Below are 17,719 nucleotides of genomic sequence, written 5' to 3'. Positions count from 1 at the left end.
AAATATATATTGTATTCCATAATTTTAATAATGCTCAATTCAAATATTAATATTAATTTGGTAACTTTATTAGTAATGCTAAAGAAATATATTATGTATTTCATAATTTTAATTAATACTCAATTCAAATATCAATATGAATAACTTTAATAAAAATGCTCAATTGAAATATATAATGTATTTCAATTAGTAATGCTCAATTGAAATATATAATAAATTTAATAATTAATACTCATTCAAATAAAACAATAAAATTTAATTACTTGTTTAGGAGTTAATCCTATAAATGACCTACTTGCTTCTAACACACAATCTAGATTCTCTCATTTGTAAATATTTGTTTATGATGATCTGAACTTTTAATACCATTTTTATTTTTCTTAACGATGTATAAGTTATGTTATATTTTTTAGCAGACAACTTTAATAAAGTATTTGTTATTTTATATTTTATGGCTTCATCTATTATACTTACATCTCTAAATATGGTTTTTCTTTTTTCTCATTATTTGATTGATACAATAAAAATTATAATAAATGAATGAATGAAAAATTTAATATGAATAATTATATATTTTAACCGTTTTACCCATAACAGCTTTACCCCAAGGTGACATATTTTATAAATTCGTTATTGCGTGACTTCTATTATAGCTATAGATGTCAGATAAATTTTATTTTCTAGCTAATACATTAAGGAACATGTGTGTCAAATTTAAAATACTGAGGATATGTATATTTTACTACAAATTATACTAGAGAATGATTTTTATATTTTTTGAAAAACAAGTTTTTTGACAAAATATATAAAACCAGGTAAGTTTTTTAAAAGATGAATATAGGCAGTGGTGTAGAGAAGGGGGGGTTCAACCCCCCCTCCCCATAACCTACGAAAAAATTTATTTTTTAATTTTTTTCTTATTGCGAATAATTTTATTTAAAAAATGGTTTCAATTTATAAATAAAATTATATACGATATGAAAATGAAATAATTTTATTTAAAAAATGGTTTCAATTTATAAATAAAATTATATACGATATGAAAATGAAATACATTTAAAAAAACAAATAAGAATTTTCAATTTTAAATGATAACATATATGTAAAATATTAAATAACAATATAAATATATTATATATTATATATTCTTTCTCGATAGTTAAATTGGTAACTAACTGTATCTCGGGGAAATTTTCGATATTATTATTTTTTTTATTGTTTTTTTTTAAATATTTTTTTTATTATTTTTTTTTATTTTCATATTGAATGTATGGATTTTGTTCATCCGGTGGTAAATATTATTTTATTTTAATCATATTTATTTACAGATATAACTTACATTAAAGAAATTAAGCTTAAAATCAGCCATCACCCACCTTTAAAGTAATTAAATTATACTGTAGTTCTCGGGTATAGGCTTTTTCTTTGTCCCACTCCTTTTAAATTAAAGCCTATAGAGGTTTAAGCAACTTTTTTCGAAATGTTGTGCTTACAAGTACGTACGGCTTGCCCACAAACGTGTAAAGGGCTTCTCATCTTTTTCCCAAATTTTATTTAATCCAATTAGATGGAAATGAGAAATACCTAGCGTAGCTCTGTTGTACCTACAACGTCTAGAGGGCGTATGCGATTTATGACGTATGACGACGTAATTTTTTTTATTTTTATTTTATTTTTTTTTAATAAATAAAAAAATAGATAAAACTAGATATTCATAATATACTAGAGAATTAAGATTTTTTCTTGAAATTTTCAATTATTTAAGATTCTATTTAAGATTTATTCTTAAAATTTTCAATTATTTAAGATTCATTTAAAATTTTTCAAATACTAGATATTTAAGATTTTTTTCTTAAAATTTAAATTTTCTAAAACTATATAATCATAATAGAGAATTAAGATTTTTTCTTGAAATTTTCAATTATTTAAGATTCATTCTAAAAATTTCCAATTTAATTTAAAATTTTGAATCAAATACTAAATATTTAAGATAATCATAATATACTAGAGAATTAAGAATTTTTCTTGAAATTATCAATCAAATTCTAGATAAATAACCAATTTATTTGAATAAACACTGATAATATAGTTTCTAGAAGTTTGTAGTCTTCTAAAAAAGCTATGGTTCTTGTATAACAATTTATGATATCGGTAAAAATAAGATATTCCATTATAATATTCTAATTATGGTCTTTTAAAAAAGCTATAATTAAAAATAACAACAATAAATAAAAATAAATTAAAAATAAATTTATAAAAAAAGATGAAAAATTTCCCCGAGATACCGTTAGTTACCGTTAAATTAAATATTTATAAATTTAATAATAAAATTTATATTGTTAAACTAATTAGATAGTTTTAAAAATTTTAATTAATTTTTTATAATTTTTAAATAAAATAAAAATCATCTAATTTTGGTAAATATAATGAGAAAGTATAGGTAATAGCTAATATGTTATGGATTAAAAATTTTAACCTAGTGTAGTTTCTCGATAGTTCAATCGCTTAAGAGGATTTATATAAAATAAACATTTTTACTCCTCTTATTGACAAATTTTTTTTTCAATTAAAGGAAAGATTTATTAGTCACAATTTTATTTTAAACAGCTTTTATTTTCTTTTACCGGTTGAGTCTAAATACACTTGAAACGCGAGAGGATATTAAGAAAATCTTAGAGTTTTATTTTGATGAATTATCAGGATCGTAGTGATGTTGAATTTTGGTATAAAAATTTTGACAAAATAATACCTTTGAGACCAAAATATGCTTTGCAATCCCTTTCCATGTATAATTGCACTTTAGATTCCCTCCTTTATATCAAAACATTGCCTTTTATTTTAGCTATTACCGATTAGCACCTGCACCTCATTAACTTTGAAAAGGTTAAAAAACCTATTTAAGAAATAGCACCTGTGAAAGCCGTTTAAATAGATTCGCAATATTAAATATTTATAAGGAGATTATTCTAGATAAAAAAATATTTATAAGGAGATTATTCTAGATTAAAAAATATTTATAAGGAGATTATTATAGATAAAAATTTGATTCTAGATGAATTGGTCGAATCTCAGAGAAAAGTAGACCTCTCTTTATAAATACAATTTGTAAAATTGCTATAATATTATAATATGATTTTAGTCATAAAATTTTTATATTCAAAAGGTAATTATAATGGATTCTTAGCATAATATTTATATATTATACTATTTTTGATAAAAAAATATTGCATTTGCACTAAGAATTAGTGATTTGCATCGGGTCTAATTTTTCAAACCCGGCCCTAGCCGAAATTATTTTTAAAAAGATTTGTCGGCCTGGCCCAAATTTATTTAAATATAGAAATTCATTTTTATAAATTACTCATAATATAAGATATATGTTATATGGTGTCCAGTTTTTATAAATAAAATCAAATCTTTTTATTTTACATAAAAAATTTAACATAAAATCGATATATTTAGATATATTTTAAAAAATTTCCAAGGCCCGACCCAACCCAGCACGAATTTTTTTTAAAAAAATATTAGACCCGACTCAGCCTGATTTCGATTTTCTAACTTTTGAGGATCTCTTATAAGAATTATTTATGTTTTATTAATACACTCATTTGTATTAATTTTTTATTCTCGGTCATGGGTTACTTTATTTGAATATTTAGTGATATGATATGTTGTCAAAATGTAGTAGCAAATATAATTGATTTTTTTTAAAAGGTAAAATAAATAACGGTTGAAATTATATTATAATTGTTTAAATACCGCACAAGAATTGTACTCATATTTTATTGTATTTCTATTTTTGGTTATTTAGAATAAATTTTTAATATAATTTGTATAAAATTTATACATTTTGAAATTTATTTTATTATATAAATAAAATCTATGATGAAATTCTCTGCAGAATTTTGTTATATGCAAAAATTTAATTAAAATAATTATTTTTAACATAGAATAAGATATATTGAGTGTCATAACAAATGGGAGATTTTTTTTTTGGGGGGGGGGGGCGATTATATTCTTCTTTCTACACCGAATGGATTGAATTAATTTACAATTGACTAAACATTGATCATATTTACAGAATAATGCTTTCAGTAGCGTAGTAATCATAAATTTGGCCAAAATTTTGTTAATAATATTTTTTTCATTTATGCTGGCTACTATAGTGGTTAGACACCAATAAAGCACAAAATATTAGCAAATTTTAAAAATATGGTTTGGGGTCGAAGCTCCCAAAAAAATTTAAACCCCCCCCCCATGGATCAATCCTGGCTATGCCAATGAATATAGGTAAGAAATTAGATAAAAAAAATACATCTTCACACCAAGTTTGAAATTTTTGTGCACAAGGGTTAAAATGTTATTCGTATTAACATTGTTACCCCGTCATTCGTTTTACCCCGGTCTCCCCTAGTTTGATTAAGTCATAGAATGAATGTATAAATTACTTAATTCTTGAGGGTGGGGGTGGGGTGGTAAAATATATTTGTGGGTTATGGATTGGAGAGAAGTGTGATTTGCCTAGTGAATGTATAATTTTCTAGCTCCATCACGAACCAGTTGTATTGCAATTTTAAATATGTGTTGTATGCTATTTGGATTAAAATCTCTTTTTTTTTAATTATTTACTTGGGCAATTTTTAAATTTAAGACTTGTATAATTGTTAGTACGAAAAAAAAGTTCTTGATATTTTGACTTAATTTTTTTAGTAGCCTCCTTTATTATGCGGAACTATGATTCTCATCCCCTTAAGCCGGAATTTCATTAAATAAATTTAGAAAATATTTCAATAATATCTTTATCGGGAGTGTATTCCATATTAAATGCTTTCAATCTTATATAGTAGCCCGCTTGTCGCTCTCAGAAATACAATGGTGTCGGATCCAATACAATTTAGATCTTTCATTCCGGGAATTATATCTAAAATCATATCTCGCAGAATTAAAGATTCCCTTTATATTTTTTGAAATCTCACCAAATGGAATTCGATATCCGTGTAAGTTCTGAATCTTCTGCCCATGCCGCTCTATAAGCCAAATCCCTAACAATTTTAAAACTCGATTTATTAAGAACCAATTTAATACAATTAAAAGCAGTCATTTTGTTCCTACTTTTTGTTCAAAGTAAACCGCCAATTCATTTTCAAAATTCAATAATCATGTTTTATTATCTCGGCAGTGAATTCATCATAGAGAGTCCCCTCCAAAATTATTTCACTGGATTTATAGTTTGATCTTTGGTTATCAAAACATAAGTATAATTTGTCGCCTATTTATTACTATTTAGATGATAATATCGTTCATGGAGTCTTCCCTAAACATCTCCAATTTTGATATTTATTCACTCTCTGGCTATACTCACAAATGATTTCACTAATTTAAACGCCCTTATGAGGGAAATGTAAGCCAAAAATGATAATTTGGAGTCTCGTATGAAATTAAAGTTAAAGACTTACTGGAAGCATTTAAACTGAAAGATATATTTCCGTAGCTGCAAGCCATAATTCAGGCGGAGTAATCACCCACTTATCTTTATGGTATCTATATATCTTCATTTCGTCTTATGTTCCTACTAATAATTCCTCATTCTTTAGCCGCACAAACTGCTCACCATTTCATATCAGACAAACCACCGGAACACAGAAAGACAGAAATTCTATATAGCCAGTTCCGTTGATGTTGATAACCTACTTACGAATGTCAACCTTAGAGCAACCCTAACTCAATAACTTTTAAAGCTAAAAGGGATTATAAATAGCTTAAGTTAATATCTAGCTCAAACCTCAGGTCTCTCCCTAGGCCAAAAAACTTCGAATTTTTATCACACCACGTCTAGGCGGTAATGCGGTGACGCCATCTTAATATGTTGACAGTGGTAAAATAGTCAATAATAAAAGCCACCACCTACTATATTGCAAGTATTCAAATGCACGATAATGCAATCAACAGCATTATATCAGAAGCTCTCAAATAACTAATACACCCAGTGTCTACATGACAGAAATTTTACTGGAGGCAAATCCACCTATAAAACCTATACCTACTACTAAATTTTTTTGCCGCCTTGGACGAAATTCCTCTATTGAGTTTTTAATTATAATGGCCTAAACATTAAACTCCTAGCTAAATTAAACTATTGCTAAATGCAATTTATTAATATCAATATTAATACAATTTAATTTTATAGCAATTTCTATTAATCAGGGAATTATTGTAAAAAATAGTTGTTGGTTACATTTTCATTCAAAAATGTACCCTCAAATAATTTGACCCCCCCCCTCACCTTAAATGCCTACCCCCTGCCCTCCTTCAAAATTTTTGAAGCAAACTGACCTCTTCACACTCATGAGACATAGCCTTCACCTTCTAACTAGGTTGCCTTAATGATAGATTTAAAATATTAGATGTATTTTGATACCTTGGTCGTTAGGGTTAGGGTTAGGGTTAGGGTTCACTTGTATTTTATTCGCAGCTAAATCAATTACTTTGCTCTATCCCTCAATAAAACATCATAATAAGCAAATTTTGGGATTCTCATGTCCATAATTACGAACACCTTAGGAATCTTTGGGACTAGGCTTTCAAATAAATTAAAGTATCGGGAAATAATTGTAGACCCCATATTAGAGGTCTGCAATGCTAGGTACCAGGCTGGGGTTTGCGCCGTCTAAATTTTTATTTAAGCAGGGAAAAATTATTTTGTTAGATTATTGATAAATTTTGATATTTGGTAGAAATGAGAATCCCATTTTGTTAATTTAACCACTCTCTAATAATATAAATGGATGTTTATTTTAATGTTCAACTACATATTTATCGAACTGAGCCTACTATATATCTAACTGATAGATTTTATCTATGACAGGAGATCTTTTTCGAGATCTGTCAATTTAATCCTAAGCATCCATTACTCTTTTAAATGACCCTAACCGCTTTTTAATTTTTTTATATTTATTGGCTTTTTTTATAGACTTTCTTTAATCACTAGTTAGTCTTTTAGAAAAATATTTTGTCATTCTTAATTTGAATTTTTTTTTGTTCACCCCATAATTTGTTTAATTATACATTACTAGTAGATAGCCCGTCAAAAATGACGGGGAATTTTCTTCTTACTTTTATGCATGTTACCTGTAATTTGAAAATAATATCCAATTTTTATTCTTCTTATCCCCTCATCCCTTCAGGCCAGGTTTAATCCATTAAAACTAAGTGCTATGGTTTGAGTAAAAATAAATTTAAAGCATTTACTTGATAATACCAATATTTGTTAAATATTAATGATTACTTATACCTAATATTTAATATTAAAAAAAATTCCCAGGTAAAGTTCAAAGCCATATTAATTATGAAAAATTCTTCCAAGCCCAATGAAAGATCATAATAATTTTGGTAGTTAAGAACTGAAATAAAAATTTAAATAATCATAATGAATTTAAAAATACAATCAAAATTCAGATTGGTTTTTTGATCAGGTCAAGCCCAGGCTTGCGAAAAAACTTGTTTTGGGCCAATGTCTGACCTATAATTAATAATAAAAAAATTCTTAAGCGTCCAAGCTCATAATAATTTTGAAAATTTTTCCCCAAGCCCAGCCCAATATAATTTATAAAAATATTTTCCAAGCCCAGCACAACCCATAATAATTTTATATAAAAAATTTCTCAAACCTAGCCAACCGATAGTAATTAAAAAAAAATTTCCAAGCCTGGAGATAGGTAAATCTCTAAAAACTATATCTATTTTTTAGTCTATTTTAACCCAGCTCACCCCAGCCAAGGCCAACCCATTAAGACTAAGAGTGAATACTATTTTTTTGAATAAAAATATATTTAAATTAGATTTTACCTGAGGGCCATATAAATATTCTGTGTTAAATATTACACCTATGCCTAATATTAAAAAAATTCCCAAGCCAGGTCCTCGCACTTGATTTTCTCAAACCCGCAAAAGACCATAATAATTTTGATAGTTGAGGACTGAAATAAAATATATAAAAAGTCACAATGCATTTAAAAATACAATCAGAATATGAAAGTTGCATGGGCCTTGGTTGATCAGGCCATGCCATATCTTCATAGAAATTTTCAGGCCAATTTCTAGCCCATATATAAAATTAAAAAATTTACAGGAATCTTAGACTATAATAATTATAAAAAATGTTTCTCAAGCTATGTCCAAGTCCATATTAATAGTGAAAAATATTTCCCAAGCCCAGGAAAACCCAAATAATTTATTTTGATCCAGAAAACATGGTCTGATGTAAGGGGTTTATAAGAATTAAATCGTCTAATTTCAAAATTAACAAATGAAGGGTAAATATCTGATTTACCTCTGATTCTACTGGTGAGCTCCTGATATTTATATGAAATTCATGAATACATATTAAAGTACCATTCTGAAAATATGTTCATCCTTATTTAAATTTTAAACAAACCAAATGATTTATTACTTATTTACAAAATATAAAATTAAATTTAAGAAATTGTTATTAAATTACAATAGAAAAAATAAAAGGATATGTCTAATGTAACAAATAATAGGAGGTAAACTTCAATCATTATATTAAAAATGTCAACTATTAATTAATTTATGAAAGTTGCATGGGACATGGTTTTTTGATTAGGACTGGCTATCTGCAAAAAAAATTTAAGACCAATCTATAACCCATATTTAAAATTCAAAAATCTTAAAGCACCTCTATTTTAAATTTTATCCAATATGATTTCCATCACATTTTTAAATTTTGATATTTCTAATACATGCTCACAGTATATATTGCAACAATTTTACCTCTTTTACTCTTAAATTTTAATATTTATATAAAATTTATTAATAAAGTATATTTAATACCATACACACAAACTAAATAATTACCCTTCAACCCATGGTTTTTTGATCAGGCCTGGCTATGTCTGTAAATAAAATTTCAGACCAATCTATAACCCATAATTAATATTCAAAATCTTAAAGCACCTCTATTTTAAATTTTATTCAATATGATTTCCATCACATTTTTAAATTTTGATATTTCTAATACATGCTCACAGTATACATTGCACCTCTTTTACTCTTAAATTTTAATATTTATCTAAAATTTATTATTAAAGTATATTTAATACCATACACACACACAAACTAAATAATTACCCTTCAACATCTATATAATTAATATTTAAAATCGTAAAGTAAAAAGTTGAGGGGGGCTGCATTGAAAGAACCTTTGCCTTCCAATCCTGAAGTCGCAAGTTCGAATCCCGGGGATGGCAAAAAAAAATTTTTTTAAAAAAATTAACATTACACTATATAGTCTCCTTAAATTTTAAATACATGGGGAAAACGATCATCATGTGATTATGGTATGTTTATTATATATATCCGATCAAATAAATCACTTGAAATATCAAGATTTAATGATAAATAAAAAATTTTATGATAATCATTGTGAAGATTATCAAAAAATAAAGAGGTGCCTTAGTTCATATTTTAACTATAAAAATATTTTCTTAACTTGATTTTATCGAACATTTAATTCAAGTCTGTTTTAAAGGCTGAGAGGACTGGACATGAAAACTGGACAGCAAAAATTCTCCTTTAAAGACTACCAAATTTTGATTCTTTAAATATTAATTTTAAAAAATTATAAAAATTGCATAAATTGTGCACTACTCAATTCAGTCATTTATTACCAATTATTCATATTTAATTGCAATATAGTGAAAAAACGTTTTCAAATCAAACAGATTGATTAATTTTTTTAAATTAACATCTGTTTCCTTCGAATAATTTCCAGCATGCTTTAATTTTCTAACCAGCGTTTACTACCTTAACCTGAAGTGGTTATTTTATATTTAATTCTATTAATGTATACATCTGTTGACCTTGGATCCTGCTTCCACAAATAAAAATCATAAAATATAAAACTAGTATCGTATTAGAAAATCGGTAGGAAGTGATGAGGGGGGTAAGAAATAAAATGTCGTTTCTCAATTCTCCTTTTATACACGATGAATTAATTAATAAACAATTTAGAAGAAGATTGTTTATCAAAAAAAAAGATAGATAATTGTTTCCTAAATAAAATCCTTATTCATTAGATGAAACATAGCAATTCCATCTTCGACTCCTGCCAAAGGCGTTATTAGCCTAACGATTATTAAATATTAATAAAATTTTTTTGAAAAAAAAATATTATTCATTTATATTAATATATTTTACCGGTGTTAAATATTTTTATACATTGGATTCAACGGCTTTCATGTTTTACAATTATATGCATGTTTTTTAGTTGTAGATTTTAATAAATGCGTTTACGAATTTTTCAATGTTCCTTTTTTTTGTGAATGAAAGTTAAATAAAAGCTTATTCAATTTTTGTTGTTCGTGGCTCCGGGATTATTAGAGAAAGGGACTTGAGGACCGAACTTGGCAGGCATCTTAGTCATAGAATTTTATGCCGAAATTCGAATATTTATTTTTCTCAATAGGTATCGTACAAAATAAAAACTAAATAGGACATTTTTTAATGAACGACGACAAATTCGCTTTCTGACAAATATTTTCAGCACTACAATCATTACTTAATTGATATTCCATGTTACTTGTTCACGAATCCCATTTATAAATTGACTAAGATCATCATTTTACGATTTGTTTTTAGCTTAGGTGAATTGTGGATTCTCTAAAGTGTTGCCTAACTTATTTTCCTTCCTGGCTACCAGGAGTCTTCACGAGGCCTTAATTTTAGTTATTTAAATAATATTCGTATTAACTTACTTTCAAATATGAATTAATTTTTTTTAAATCTAGATTTTAAAAAATCTGCGTGTTACCTCCAAAAAGTGTTCATATCTTAAAAATGATTGAATTATCAAGTCAAAATCAATATATATTTTTTTTGTAGTTAGTATTCAAAATTCTTGAGGTTTTGTTTTTTATGCCTCCATTATCCATAAAACAGTTAAGGGTTAAAGAGAATTACGTTATACTTATATAATTTGAACTTGACAATTAATAATTTTTCATATAAGTCGGAAATTTTTATTAAGACATATTTGAGATAAAGCAAATACAGATATATTATAAATGAATATGCAAAAATTTTTAAACGCTCAGAGTCAAAAATAAATTAAAATACGAGTATATTATTTATATCATTGGGGCACTAGGAGAGGGCCCTCAGGGGCTCGAGCCCCTTGAAAAATTTGAATAGTCCCCTGAAGCAAAAAAATTTTTTTTAAAGGAATCTTATCCCCTTGAACTAAGAATAAATTTTTTTGATTGCTCCCTGAGCGATTTCTATTTTAATTCTATTAAGTAATATATAGATTTCATTTTATTATTTAAAAATTAATAAGACTATTTAAATTTTTATTAAATAATTATTATTTTAATTATTAGATTAGATTACTATACATATAAATTATATTTTCACTATGTCTGCTTTTCAATCAAATTCTGTATTAAAATTAGAATATCAATATCACTAACTAAATATATACTTAGCATTAACAGCTGAAGCTTAATTGACTTTTATTATTTAAATATTATAAAACCCTAATTAAATAAATATAAACATTTATTAATTGAAAATTAACAAATTTAATATTGTAATTAACCGAGTTCAAAATCACTAGTCCTAATCAACTATATTATTTATTTTTAAATTTAATTACCATGTCTCTTTCTAAAAATATTTCCAAGGTCCTACTAATAAGTATAAGAGATTTCTTTATAAAAAGTAAGTAGACATATAGTTTATAATCCTCGATTATATATAATTGTTTATAAAATATTAGGTAAAATGCCACTTTTACAGACGTATTTGACAGTTATATAATATATTACAGTTCATATTTTAATATATTTAACTAATATATGCTTTTGATAATAAATATAAATAACAATTTGCATTCATTTTTTAAACGCCAGCGATTTATTAAAAAATATTATTAAAAATAATGTATCTTATTATTCATCCCGCGATGGATGTAATAAATTAAATAACTTTTCTTCTCCTTTTTACGTGTTTTCAGGGAAAGCTATTTTTTCTTTCTTTGAAAAACAGTTTTGAGTTAAATTATTAATACGAGTATATTTTTAATATTATTTCAAACTTCTATTAATATAAGATATAATATACCAACTGAAGGTGGTGAGACAATAATATATAAAATCCTAGTTGCTTTCATCAGATCACTCTGTTTCTTATTTTATAGTTATAAAATGTTTCATTTCTAATATGGCATCCTTGCCTTGTAAATAACTCAAAGCTTCAATATATTTGCAAAATTTCTTCTAAAGATTTTTAATGTTTTTGTTTTATAAATTTATCTAACATAATAAATTCTGTATGAGTTAACATCGTTGTCATGGCTATGACTGCAAATTAATCAGCATCTATTATTTGTGTGGCTATGTAATTTAAGATTATTACTACAACTGCTGAGAGCATATGATTGCATATTTTAAATAAGCAAAATGGTCAACTGTGTAGTCGTTTATATATCATTAAAAATCTTTTAAAAATCTAATATCTCACAATCATTTTCTCGATTACTTAAGTTTCCATCATGTCATCTAAAGGGAAGCTCTAACCATCATATAGTGTTATGATTTGGATTGGTTGTTTATACTTCTTCAAGAATTGTTGATTTGGTTAGGCCTATAAATTTTTTCATATTAGTCCATTCTATAAAACATTGTCTAAAATGGTAACAGAGAGTTATATTATATAAGTTACATAACCTTCTGTCAATTTAAGTTGATAAAAATTATATTATATTATGTGGTTTTTTTAAAAACCATTATCAATTGAGGCATATGTATGAATTAATTAACCTTTTTATAACTTGTTAAGACGCAAAAATTTTTTATATCAGCAATCGAAAATATTATACATTGTAATAAATAGATTTAGTATCAAAAAATATTACTTTTAGAAATGTCTTCTATTGTTAAAATTATTTATATGCCAGTTTATTTTCTATGCTTAATATAATTAATGACAAAATAGAAAATTCAGATGTTCAGAGTTAACAAATTTTAAAAATATAATATATTAATATAAAACCCTGCCGAAAGCCTGGCAAAAGCGGGTAGAAGGTCCGCCAATTAGGGGGTATGGGGGCTTTGCACCACATGAAATTTTTTTAGTTGAGCCCCCTCCTGAGATTGTAGAGGCTAGAGACGACTATGATTTATATACAAATAATATTTAACTTTAGCTAAACTTAATTCAAATATAAATGGAGATATAGGAACAGGGTTGCCATGTTTCCCTCTATCAGCGGGAGACTCCCGCAATTTTTTAGTTTACACGCAGTTATCTCTCTTTCGCAAAATACCGCAATTAGAAATCTCCCGCAAAAATCTACCGCAATTTTTTTTTTTTAGTATTTTAACGTTTTTAATCTTTAAATAATAATTTTGAGAGACATTAATTCATTATTTTTATATTTTTAAAATAAATTATACATATTTATTCGAAAACATATCTAGTTTGTAAATTTCTTTCTATCCTGTTTTATTTTTATCCAATAATAAATCAACATCATTTCATTCATATAAGTCAGTAGAGGGGATTATATCAACATCGATTGCAATACAAAAATATTCTCAAAAATAATAAATAATACAGATGCAACTACATTTTTGGAAATCGTATACATCTAACATGTAGTTCAACATTCACAGAGCTATATCATCACAAAGTGGGTCGAATCTTTTCTCATGATATTTAACGACTCCAATATAAGTGCAAACCTTACTTGTGGCAGAACAAAAATGAGCAAGGTTATCACAAGTGTTTTAGTACCTGAATTCTAGAGGTTAATTATAGACGTTTTGAAAAATGGACATCCATATGCAATTCACAGATGCATTTAATAAGGGAAATATGAAAATATTTCCCTCGATCTTTCACTATTTCAACAAGAATAAGAACATTTCAATAAAACTGTTAAAATATTTTCCTCGGGTAGTGAAAAATTCAACGATGTAGCTAGCCACATAAGGGTAAATATAGCTGATTCAGGGTTATCAATGATTTACATGATAGCTTTCTGCGCTGATAATGCCTCTGTAAATTTTGGCAAAAACCAAAGTTACTGAATTGAGGCAGCATAATATTGAATTAATACTAAATGGCTGTATATGCCATATACTAAATAATTCTTCCAAGAAGGCAATGAATGTACTATCTGTGGATGTCGAGATAATTGTGATAAAATGTTTTAACGAATTTAGTTCACCAACTAAAAGAGTTAATGAATTAAAAGAGTTGGTGAAGTGGTCTGACTTGGAATGGTGCGAGTTGTTGCGATATATACCTATCAGGTAGGTGTCATTAATACCTGCCATCGATAGAATTTTAAAATTTTACAAACCCTTAAAAAAATACTTCTTAGATAGAGATTTTAAAAGCTGTCCTAAAATTTTGAAAAATTTTTTATAGTATGAAATGGCAGAAGCATATTTGGGATTCGTTTTACATGTAGGAAAACTACTTCATGCAGTTAATATTCAGTTGCAATCAGAATATTCTTTATTAAACAAAGGATCATATCCTTTACATCCTGCATTTCAATGTTAGTATAAAATAAAAATCGAGCCACAGCAAACAGTTTTGCAAACTGTTCCTAAAATTTAAATTTACATCTAATTTAACCAGTTTAAGAAAGTTGTTAACTATGGTTCATTTATAATTCTATCGCTTCTGGTATGTTTTTAAAATTTCCTTCCTTTATTTTTTTCTAAAAAACTATTTGCAATATAAAGCCAAAATTATTTTACTTAAAATGAATAAACTTTTTTTTTTGAAAAATATCGCCAGAAATTGTGAAAGGGGCAATTTTTGTAACTTCATGCACCTGAAACCCATTTCCAAGGAAGCCAAAAATAGGCTCACGCAATTTATGATCGAACGAGAATTCGATAGGAAGAGTCGTCATAAACGCCGCAAACACAAAAGAAGCAAGAAAAGGTACACTAGTAGCTCTTCGAATTCCTCCTCGTCCGATAGTTCTCGCAGTAGCTCCGGAAGTCGTAAGAGTTTTCGCGGTAGTAGGAAAAGATCGCGTTCAAGTAATTCGACGGTCAGTGGTCGTTCAACCCCCTCTTACGGAAGAGGGCGAAGTGTGAAATCGGCGGAAAAATCGGAACACAGATCGAGCCTAGAAAAATACATCATAGACGATATGATAGGCGAGGCCCCATCCACCGACCAAAACCAAAAAATAGCTAAAGATGGCGATACCGATTTAAAAAAATACCCGTCATCCGTTAACCAAAATTCTGGAAATCACGCGCGGGTGGAAAATAAAAATTTGCCGCTCCTCAACCAGTATTTCGATTCCGCCGAGGATTCAACCTGAGATTTTTTTTTATTAGAAAAAATATTCCAATTTTTATTTTACCAAAATAATCAAATGCTCAGACTTAGATTTAAAAAAAAATACACAAATATTTATTTCGTATTATAACTGACATTTTATTTTTTGTATTTAAGTAGAGTATTTTTTCCCACAAATTTAAGAAGAAGAAATAGAAACATTATTGTAATGATTTGTAAAAAGAAAATTAAATAGATATTGTTGTATTTCGTCCGTCGATCAAAATGGCGATATTTAACATCTAATGTTAGATTTTTTTGTTATTTAAAAGATAATGTGGTTATATTTTGATAATACGCAGGCGCGACTCTGGAAAAATTATCAAACTCTAATTATTATGAATTACTATTTTTAGGATAATACTTTTTTAAAAAAAAAACTAGGGGAGGAAGGAGGAAATCTGTAATATAAGTGGGATACAATTTATTAATATTTACTTAATTGTGTTTTTATTTTATATTATTTATATCGACAGTCAGTTTATTAGCTTCAAAAGTATCGATATTTACATCCTTTTTTTTAAAAACTTATATATATATAAAGAATGAGAGAACACTTTGGTTGCAATTTTTGTTATGTTTATTATTATATTTTTTTTTTATCAGCAGTTACTATAAAGTTACATCGATGAAAGAAAGTAATGTTCATTCTATACTTTTTGAGTAACGAGTAACACAAACTTTTAAAAAAATTAGTTATTTTTTTAAAAAAAAAGAGATGAGTCGCCATTTTATTTAAATTTATTAAATTAAATTTCGGGCCGAGTTTTTTTTTCAGATCAAATATCCAATCAAATATTTGTAAATTTTATTTTTCCTACATTTTACAACCTCATTTTTATTTTCTTTCACATTTTTTACTCAGTAATCAAGTTTATTAATAATATTTAATAGTAGGTAGAAATGAATTTATTTATGCTATCTTTATTTTTATCATATTTGTGATTCAGAGATTCGAACCATTACAAAATAATAGTTCAAGGTTCGGTTTGAACCTTTTATAACTCGGTTCTAACCCTTTCACGGTTAAACTTATATTGGAATGGTGTAATAAAAATATTTTTTAAAATTTTTTTAATACTAATACCCATACAAACATAAATTCAGAGTCTACGGGGAAAGTGGGGGGGGGGGGGGTGTTGGAGCCATTTATCTTCATATATTTTTTAGGAAGTATGCAGTAGGACTTCTAGTGGGTAGTAAGAAAAATATTTTGTTATTTTATCGGTAGGAGGGTAAATTTAGGTATTTGTTTTCAAACTTCTAGACATACAAATTAGAGATCTGCATTAAAAATTTTTGCAAAATTTGCCCGTCTCAGCTCGTTATATTTTACGAAATTTTTTTGTAATAATTCTCTGGCAGTTACTTTTTTAATATCTATTATCTAATTTTTTCCCAGGCCCTTACATCTTTCCACAACAACTTTTTTAAAAATCAATTTAGTTGATATCTTGTATTATATATATTTGCAATTGGATCATATCATAAATAACTTGTTTAATTTTTTTAGTAAATTTATTATATTCTTTATAAATTTTAGTTAGACTCTTCTTAAATTACAAAGAAATTCGTATATTATAATTTAAATTTCATAATAGATAATTTTTTTATAAATAATATATTAGCTTTGAAATTCAAAAAAATATATATCAAAATATTTTAATTTCCGGGTTGGCTTATTTAAATTTTACGCAAAATCAGATATTTGCCAAACCCTGCCTTACTATTTATGTAGAGATTGCCTCGTCATGTCTTTACTTGTTATGCACAAATTTCCCGTTTCGTTATAATTTTTTGCTGCTTTAGAGATCTCTAATACGAATATATCTAATTATGACAAAGTAATCTGAATTTATTATATATTTTCCCAATGACATATAATAATAATACCTAGACTGACGATGCATTCTTAATGATGCATTTGAAAGAGTCGTTGAATGCTAATCAGCTGGACCCATCTTTTTGGTAAACCCATATAGTAATTACTCTCTTAGTTAAAAATATTGCTTCATTATTATCTCGATGATCAGGCAATTCTTTAATAAAGTTTGCGTCAGACAGAAATAAATTGGCCTCTCGAATTTTTAATAATGATAATGGGCAATCAAAATGATGTCCGCAGCTGTTTTCATTCGATGCACGCATTTAATGAATGCATCGACAGTCTAGGTATTATTATATGTCATTAATTTTTCCTAAAAAAAATACTAATTGAGCCCGTTATATAGATTAAAATATTATTCAAGATTTTCTTTTGTAAAATTGGGATTTGTAAAGAGAGAAAGAATAAATTTTTGAGAACACCGCGCTAAAATGGGTGTCCGGCATC

General features: G+C 26.7%; 1 protein-coding gene across 1 annotated transcript; it reads left to right on the top strand.

The window, feature by feature from the left end:
* Positions 1–14,860: 14,860 nt before the first annotated feature.
* Positions 14,861–15,370, top strand: LOC135929815 (protein FAM133B-like). Its single transcript, XM_065466538.1, has one exon. The coding sequence runs from the start codon at positions 14,861–14,863 to the stop codon at positions 15,368–15,370; it is 510 nt and encodes a 169-aa protein (XP_065322610.1).
* Positions 15,371–17,719: the final 2,349 nt, after the last annotated feature.

The sequence above is a fragment of the Gordionus sp. m RMFG-2023 genome, chromosome 5, assembly GCF_954871325.1.
Source record: "Gordionus sp. m RMFG-2023 chromosome 5, tfGorSpeb1-WG-v2, whole genome shotgun sequence".
Taxonomy (NCBI): Eukaryota; Metazoa; Nematomorpha; class Gordioida; order Chordodea; family Parachordodidae; genus Gordionus; species Gordionus sp. m RMFG-2023.
Note: the sequence above shows the minus strand (reverse complement) of the source record. Positions and strands in the feature narration are given on the sequence as shown.

Excerpts from the sequence above, each read along its gene's own strand:
- LOC135929815 (XM_065466538.1), top strand. The coding sequence starts at position 14,861 with ATGCACCTGAAACCCATTTCCAAGGAAGCCAAAAATAGGCTCACGCAA.